Genomic DNA, 8,920 nt, shown 5'->3' with positions numbered 1-8,920 from the left:
ATCTTATGATAATTTACATTAATTTAGCCAAACTATTATGCTGACCAAATTGATTATTATTAAGCAACATATATATACATACTTTTTTTTTATTATCTACAGTATTTTTTATTTTGACAAGTCAAGAATTAATCCGCTATAAATTTAAATTTTATTTAAGAATTTGTCATTACTGGTTAATAAATTATTGTATATACAAAGTGGAATTCAAATTTTTAACATTTACTTAACCAAATGAGTGAGCTGATCACTCAATCAAACTAAGTAGATTACATATATACATATCATGGTTTAATGAATTAAAGCTATTTGCGTGAGCTTGGTTGTTACATCATCATTTTTGGACCAAGCCACTAAAAGAAGAAAAGAAATAACAATATTATTCATCATTATTATTTTTATTAGGTTAATTGTAGAACATACAAGAGTGTTGTGTTGGGAAAATAGATTTACCTTGAAAGGTATAACAATATGGAGGGGAAAGAAAGAAAGTGCATGAAACCTAATAAGATTATTAGGGTGGGAAAAAAGAAGGAGCAAAAAGCTTAAAAAGCAAAGAAAGAAGAAAAAACCACTAAAAAGCAACAACTACCTCTCTCTTTGTGTCCAAGTCTCCAATAAGCTAAGTAGTGTAACTCATCATCATCATCATCATAATAAATAATAATCATTTTAAGAACCGAACCGCCAAAAGCACAGACAAGTTACAAACACAAAAACATAATAATAATAATCTCTTTGTGTTTTTGTTTGACATATCTCTATCTCTATCTCTCTTTGATCTAAAAGAGAGAGATTGATAGAGAAGGGAAGGTTTGTTATCCATGAAGATTGTTCATGTTATTGCATTGGTGTCTTGATCATCAACTTCATCTCTTCTCTTCTTCATTCCTTTAATTTGGTGTTCCTACCTCTTACATATAAGGTATATATATTCTCACATAAATTTTGTCTCTTTTTCATTTTTGTTGGTTTTTCTATATATTTTGTGTGGGTGTTTGAATAATTTTTATTAGTCAATTCTATATTTCTAGCATGAACTATATAGTATGAAAAAATTTCACATCATAGTGTGTTTCTCATTTCTGAATTCTATTGCAACTCGCAATAATAAGGCTTCAATTTCTGGCTTGTGATTTTTATTTATTTATCTATTTATTAAAAAAAAGGCTATTTATGGATTATTTACTAAGATGTTTTTAAATATCATATAGGAGGTAGGTTTCTATTATAGGCCTTTTCCCTATGATTTTTTTTTTCTACTCACAAATCTCAATAACATAGAATATATCTGTCGAATGAAGTAGGTTTTTTTTCCCCTAAAGAACTGCAAAATGCAAATGTACGATAGATGCCTTTGATGTTTTTTTATTAGCAAGAAAATTAGGAGAATAATAAATAAGAATTTGAAGATTTTATTAATTAATTCGAGCTAATGTATCATCATGCACATATCTTAAAACAAGCAATTATGACGCAATGAAAAATACTTGCTCCTAGGAGTAAGAGAAATTTTACCTCCACCTATATATATATATATATATATATATATATATATATATATATATATGTATAAGTCTTGCACCATTGGAAGTTGGATATAAGTAGTTAAAATTTTAGAATGAAGCATGATTTATTATTATGATGGTGATGTTATGGGAAGGAAAAATTTATTCATTTTTTTTTCTCCATGAAATTGAAAGAATAACTGGCAGAGCTCATCATGCATGTAAGAAAAAAAAAATAATACTAAATAAGAGGAATTTGTGGTAATTGGTAATGCTAAAAGGTCAATGGGTTTTGTGAGAAAAGTATTCCTTGGAAAATAACTCTTACAATTAAGTTATTCAATTTTTTTTTAATAGATATAAACCTATTGGATTGATGGTTGAGGTCTTTTCATCCAAATTGTGCTTTTTTAATGAAATAAATTAAAAATATTATTAAAAGGATGACTCATACTTCATACATATAGCGAAACATATATGGTTGAGTTGGTTTCTGATTTCTTTTGTCTCCTCATAGATACTGAATGGCCATTATTATCCAACTTAATGCACTGATTCAGCATAACTAGTGTTAAAATAATATAAAAGGCTTTAGAATTGATTGATTTTTTTAATGAAAAAGTTTTATACAACTATACACAATTAGGTATAATTTTCCCACACACATCCTTTGGAGTATATATATGTTTAGGCACCATATTTTTTTTTTCTATATTTATATATGTTATCTTATATATTTTTTAACAAATAATCAATTATTAGAATAATTAAATAATGTCATAACAAAATAGTCAAATATTTTTGCAACATCATAATTACTTTTTTATGAATATTAAATATATATTTTTATATAAAAACAAATTAGTTGATTTTTTTATGTATATAAATATGATAAATTCTAATATGACTATGCTATAATGATTATGATTATTATGGAAGTCTTATTAAAATTAAAATTATACTTTATTTTTAATATTTTGGTAATATTTTTTTTAAGCAACACTTTTTAAAAAAAATGTTACTTTAATTTTAATAATATTTTTTAAAACACTATGTAATCATGATAACATAGTCATATTAGAATTATATATATAAAATCACTTTCTGGAATCTAATCAAGTGGGCTTGGATTTTTCTTTTTTCTAATATATAAATTTCGTCTTTTGAGCCTTGCATGAATAATCATGATATCGTGAATGGAACATGCCTTCTTCCACTAAAAATAAGGTGGAGGTTGTGAATTCAATCTCATATAGGTAAGACTTTGATCAACAAAGGAATATTCTAGCTATAGATTTTTTTTTGGGCACGATTGTTTTATCATACAATTTTTTTTCTCCTTTCAGATTATTCTCTCTTTTTCACTTTTTGGTCATGAGTTTTAGGTTAATTTATTGGTTATTAGTGATGGTTGATTATTATGTTGTTAGAGAGAAAATTGATGAAACAAGTACCATACGGTATAGTATAACCGTATAAGATATCATAACGGAATTTTAATTATATGGTAGGCACACCTATAAAAGTAGTATTGGTTTGGAATAATTTTCGGTCCATGATAACAAGCATAATATGGTAAATTGAATGAACAAAAATATTAAAATGATAAATAAATAAATAAAATTTCTATGTCCGGTTGGACCAAAGTGAAAAAAGTTGGTACTATTATTCTCTGAAGTTACGTGAAGATAAAGTCACTAACTCTTATTCCTTTAATTTAAACCCTTCTTTCATTAATTCCTTATGACTATTGAAATAATGGTGTGGAACACAGGACATAGAAGAAGATCATAGTGAGGTGGAGAACAATAAGTTTCTTCTTCTGCTTCTTCTTCTTCTTCTTCTTTCGTGTGCGCGTGCGTGCATGCTGTGTTGAAGAAGAGATGGAGTTAGGGGAAGGAAACAATAGTAGTAGTGGTGGTACTAACCATAGTTGTGGAGAATCATCATCAAAGGAGTTGTATTCTTCATCATGGTGGAGTCAATTCAGAAATGTATCAAATCCATGGATGGCAAGATATGTGTATGGCTTCATTTTTCTTGTTGCCAACTTGTTAGCTTGGGCTGCACGTGATGAACTCACTAGTCTTAAGGCTTTAACACAAATGAAGGGTAAGCTAATTATTTAGACAATTTAATTAGCTTATTGATTTAACTTTATAGTATTAGCATAAACTGTTTTACACGCGCATTCAATCAGGTATGTTATATAATTTCTTTTTGTCTACGTGGTAATCCTGGCAGGGCTAAGAGGATGCAAGGTTGGGAAAGATTGTTTGGGTGCAGATGGTGTTTTGCGTGTGAGCTTTGGCTGCTTTGTATCCTTTGATTTTCTCATCAATCAATTCTATATATGCAAGAAAAAGTTGTTTAATTATTTCTAAGCATTTGTTTGAACCTTAATATGTCTGATAAGCTATTTTTCATGATAATGTATTGGTCAACTGCTGGCACTTCAAAATTGAAGGAAGGAAGAGATAGATGGCACTCTGGATGGTGGTTAGTTAAGATTGTTCTCTGGGTTGCCATCACCATCTTCCCATTTTATCTCCCCTCTGAGTTTATTGAAGTTTATGGTTGGTAAAATTGCATCCATTTAACATGTTTCCTAGAATTAGAATATATACTCGAATAAGTTTTTAAGAAATTTTACATCGGATGTTTTTATCTTAAAAAAAAAATTATTATGTTGAAATTTCTGAATTTTTTAAAAATAAGATATATAAATCTCTATTTTAATCGAATTTATTATTTTATTTGAACAAATAAATCTTCAAAACTATAACAGGATTTATATATTTTACTTTTATAAAGTTTAGAAACTTTGACATGATAAAATTTTTTTGGAGACAAACACAATATTTCTTAAGAACCTATTTAAATATATACTCTTAGAATTAATTACCAATAATAATAGTTGTACTCATTTTGTATCCTACACCAGATTAATAATTAGGTGTCTCACACATCAAAACATTAAATGTGTGAGTTAATTTAGTGTACGATATAAAATGAGTCACTTGGATATTTTTTCAAAATTGCTAATATTACTTTTATTATTGACCATAGTTTTTGTTTTTTTGTTTTTTGGGTTGGACAGGGCAGGTTGCACATTTTGGGGCCGGGTATAATTTATGGCTCTATCTATCCTCAATGAATTTGATTTGAGCAAATGACTATTATAAGCAATGATTTGTGATTGGATTAAGGTGTTTATTTGTCTCAGGGTTTTCCTCCTAATTCAACTGATAAGCATAATCAGCTTCATTAGATGGTTGAATGATTACTTCATCACAGAAAAATATGCGGAGAGATGGTAATAAGATTCCCACTATGTTAATTTATTGAACTACTTTTGATTGATTTATTTACAAACATTGATTGATGATGCAAGCAGCCAAATTCAAGTGATGTTATTTGCAACAAGTGCATATTTAATATGCTTGTTAGGGGTGATATTGATGTATATTTGGTATGCACCACAACCATCTTGCCTCCTTAATCTTTTCTTCATTACTTGGACCTTGGTACTTCTCCAAGTTATGACAAGTGTATCACTCCACCCAAAAGTAAGTTTTTTTTTTTTTTTTGGCTCAAATTCACCATTATGTTTTTTTTTTTAAATAATAATTTTCTTTCAAATTTTCTTCCAATAGGTGAATGGTGGTATTCTTAGTCCAGGGTTGATGGGGCTTTATGTTGTGTTCCTTTGCTGGAGTGCAGTCAGAAGGTAGGGTTATAAAATCTTTGCCTTTACTTTTTGTATTATCAAATATTTACTTATTATAGTTTTATTTTGATGTATAGACAACAACATAAAATATTTTACATAATAAATTATATCTATTCTTCCACATGATTATTCGGACCATGAACATAAAAAACGGTTATATTTTGTTGATATAACAATATAAAATATTAATAGTGCATATATAAAATTCGATCCATATATTTATGCCTTTGTTAACTTCTAATGTTTACAAACATAGTTGCTAACGAGTTATAACTCAGATAGCATAGTCTTTCCATACTTACTTAGAGGTCGCGAATTCGAATCTCACTTCGGATTGCACTGTGCATGCAGTGAACCGGCCGGAAACAGCTGCGTCGCGAAGGCAGGCTATGCATACGAAACAGACTGGCAAAGCATCATTGTAAGGAAATTTACTTTCTTGTTCAACTGAAATTTGGGCTTTAATTAGTTGTAATTGTTCTTCATAACATTATAATTATGAACTTAACAAAATAGCTAAATTTTATTTGTATATGCGAGGCTAAGTTATATATGCTTATGACTCTTTTATTGTTGGTTGATATGAGATTGTGATCTTTTTGTGGCAGAGCTTTGTTGTTGCAATACTAGCCATTGTTATTGCAACATTTTCAACAGGCATAGATTCCAAGTGCTTTCAGGTTAGCTCTAGAATATGAATTATATTCAATTTGAACTTTAGGTAGCTTTTGGTTAGCTCTATATGAATTATATATATCCTTTTTATCTGCCACTAATTAAAAATTATTTCATGGCCCACATAATTTCAAAATATTCTTAAAATCAAACTCATTTTTTATCCTACTTTTACTAACATGCTTTATTTAAATGGGATTAACTAACATATGTGTTTTAAGTACACAAATTAAGATTATTATTAGTAAAAAATTTTAAACGTTTCATTTTAATAAATACATAACAATTACATTAAAAATTGAACTTTGTACATTTTTTATAATAATTTTTTTATTAATAATTTTAATATGTGTCTTAAGGGCACAAGTTAGCTAAACTTATTAATAGTTGGTAGTTAGAGCAAAAATAATAATAATAATAATAATAATAATAATAATAAGACAAGCAGTAAATATTTTTTAATTTTCAAATGTTTTTGTATTTCTAAGATATTTGCATACGAGATATTTTTTGGACGAAATTTTTAAACTAGTTTCTTTATCTCTAAATACTTGAAGGGATACAAAAAACATGTCTCTGTATCCTATTATTTTTTGTGTAGAAAAATGCTATCATAAGGTTAGGATCTGGAATACATAACTGACAGAATCTTGCAGTTTAGGAAGGAAGATGCACCTGCAGAAGAAGAAGATGATGTTCCATATGGTTATGGCTTCTTCCATTTTGTTTTTGCCACAGGAGCAATGTACTTTGCAATGTTACTCATTGGTTGGAATAGTCATCATTCTATGAAAAAGTATGTGATTGCATCCTAACAATGGTTTCATAGTATTTTTATGTTATGTACATTAGATTTATTGTATTGCTATGTCACACAAATTTCTTTTTTTTTCTATATAGAAATTGACAAGAGTAGTTTTTCAGGGAAAAAAAAAATAACTTTTACTTTTGCACCTATATTTAAAAAAATTGTAAAATCGCTTTCTTTTTTCCAAAGTAAGAAACAAAAGCAACCTCAGTTTTTAGTTTCCCTCTTTTTATTTTTTAATATATAGTTTATCACTTATCACTCAAATATGAAGTTGATTATGTCTTTCTTGAAGATCAAAATAAATTCTGTGAAAATTATATGAGATGTAATAATCCATATATTGTTCTTGATTCAGATGGACAATTGATGTGGGGTGGACAAGCGCCTATGTCAGAATAGTAAATGAATGGTTGGCAGTCTGTGTTTACTGTAAGCTCCAGCTCTTTGATTTTCATTTTTTTTTATTCCGAATTTTGTCTAAATGGTGAAAAACGGGGAAAAATTTTTTTTGAACTAATAGCCTAATAGGGATATAAATTATAAACATTCAATTTTAAGGGAGATATATTCAATGAATTTAATTTTGATGCACAGTATAAAACAGTTTTATACGTATATCTAATCACGTAATGACACATCATAAAAAATAACTACTATTTTTATTTATTACATGAATAATTATCCAAAAAAAAGGATGTGATTATTCAGTTAATATATCAAAATTAAACTCATATTCAACATCAATAAGACTTTATCCAGAGTAGTATTATCTTGTAACATTTAATTATGCAACAAATGTTTTCTTTCAGCAAAGTGTATTTTTAAATAAAATCTATTTTAAAATACTGAAAGTGGTGAATTTATAGTTAAAAAATAGCAAAAATTGATATCTTTTAAAGCATAATGTGTAGTACGTAAAAAAAATAATGTTATATACATTATTTTTGTGTACACTATTCTTATATACTTTCTATTTTTAATATTAAAAAATATTGATAAAAATGTGAAAAAATATAATAAATTTATTTTTTTAAAATTTTAAATATTGCTAAAATAGTTATGTATCCATAATTTTAACAGTTAATTTCAATTAATATATTTTTGTGTGGAATTTCTTGAGTAACAAAGGGGCAACTAATTACTAACTTTTATGTATGATTTGATTTGACAGTGTGGATGCTATTGGCTCCAATCATAAGAAAAAGCAGACAAAGTGATTCAACATGAAAGCATCCCTTTTATTATATGGATTCTTAGATTTGATATTGTGAGGACTAAGATCTTCAAATTGGCCCATGCATATATAGATATATGTAGTAGACTCCTCAAGCTGCAGATTTCTCTCCTCAAGTCTCACAGGAAACAAAAACAAACAACAATTGCAACTGTTACACCCTGGAAAATTACCAGTCACAAGGAGTGGTTATGGCACACACATACATATATAGATTATTTTGTTCACTCCATTCAGTGGATGGAACAAAGAAATGCACCACATTTTTTACCTCTTCTCATCATGTATTATAACTCAGGGAGCATACCCTAAAATCATTAGTATATTCTCTTCAGAAATTTCATCTACAATTTGCCACTGTGTCCGTTCATTATTTTCCATTTAACTAAAAGATCGATTAGTAAGTAGTCTTTGCTGTTCTTTCTTTCCAACAGTGCCAGAACAATAATATAAGTAGATCAGGTTTTAGAAAATAAACTATTATTCAAGAATAAGGTGGTTTAATGCTGACAATAATTTAGTTTGTCAAACAAATATTGACAAAGCACTTCCAATTTTTCGAACGATGTTGAGCCAGAAATTTTACAATGGTGGTAACAATCCTACATAGCTAGCAAATATTATATCTCAGTATTTGGTTAATAATAATTTACATCTATATTTATAGACGTTTTGCACACAATAAATATATAATTTACACATATATTTATCAATTTGTATCCATATTTTTTAAAGTTTACATACATAAATTAGTAAAATTTATTTGTTAAGACAATTTAATATTTATGTTGGATAAATAATGACTAAAAATATTAAAAATTGCTTATCCCAAAAATTTCTCATAAACTAATTGTCAAGGCTAATTTTTTTGGTTATGGAGGAGGGGCAGGTGTTGTGTCGGATTATGGAATGAAGGGGTGCTACACCGAAATGTGGGATAGCTTTTAGCTCAGCTTTGG

General features: G+C 27.9%; 1 protein-coding gene across 3 annotated transcripts; it reads left to right on the top strand.

Moving 5' to 3' along the window:
* Positions 1-456: 456 nt before the first annotated feature.
* Positions 457-8,311, top strand: LOC112751174 (uncharacterized). 3 transcript variants are annotated; one of them, XM_025800230.3, is made up of 13 exons: positions 457-925; positions 3,283-3,620; positions 3,753-3,826; positions 3,925-4,084; positions 4,609-4,633; positions 4,735-4,824; positions 4,906-5,077; positions 5,165-5,238; positions 5,593-5,662; positions 5,850-5,921; positions 6,573-6,712; positions 7,083-7,156; positions 7,899-8,311. In XM_025800230.3, the coding sequence occupies exons 2-13, from the start codon at positions 3,392-3,394 to the stop codon at positions 7,952-7,954; spliced, it is 1,236 nt and encodes a 411-aa protein (XP_025656015.1). In that variant the 5' UTR covers positions 457-925; positions 3,283-3,391; the 3' UTR covers positions 7,955-8,311. The 3 variants fall into 3 exon arrangements, 2 of the variants coding, with proteins under 2 accessions (XP_025656015.1, XP_025656014.1); XM_025800229.3 differs by lacking the exon at positions 457-925 and adding an exon at positions 2,634-2,764; XR_003176293.3 differs by lacking the exon at positions 457-925 and having other exon boundaries at positions 3,058-3,620; positions 6,578-6,712.
* Positions 8,312-8,920: the final 609 nt, after the last annotated feature.

Source organism: Arachis hypogaea, chromosome 15 (assembly GCF_003086295.3).
Source record: "Arachis hypogaea cultivar Tifrunner chromosome 15, arahy.Tifrunner.gnm2.J5K5, whole genome shotgun sequence".
Taxonomy (NCBI): Eukaryota; Viridiplantae; Streptophyta; class Magnoliopsida; order Fabales; family Fabaceae; genus Arachis; species Arachis hypogaea.
Note: the sequence above shows the minus strand (reverse complement) of the source record. Positions and strands in the feature narration are given on the sequence as shown.

Coding starts and splice junctions, on each gene's coding strand:
- LOC112751174 (XM_025800230.3), top strand. CDS start 3,392: ATGGAGTTAGGGGAAGGAAACAATAGTAGTAGTGGTGGTACTAACCAT. Junction 3,621..3,752: donor GGCTTTAACACAAATGAAGG/GTAAGCTAATTA, acceptor TAATCCTGGCAG/GGCTAAGAGGATGCAAGGTT. Junction 3,827..3,924: donor GTGTGAGCTTTGGCTGCTTT/GTATCCTTTGAT, acceptor ATGTCTGATAAG/CTATTTTTCATGATAATGTA.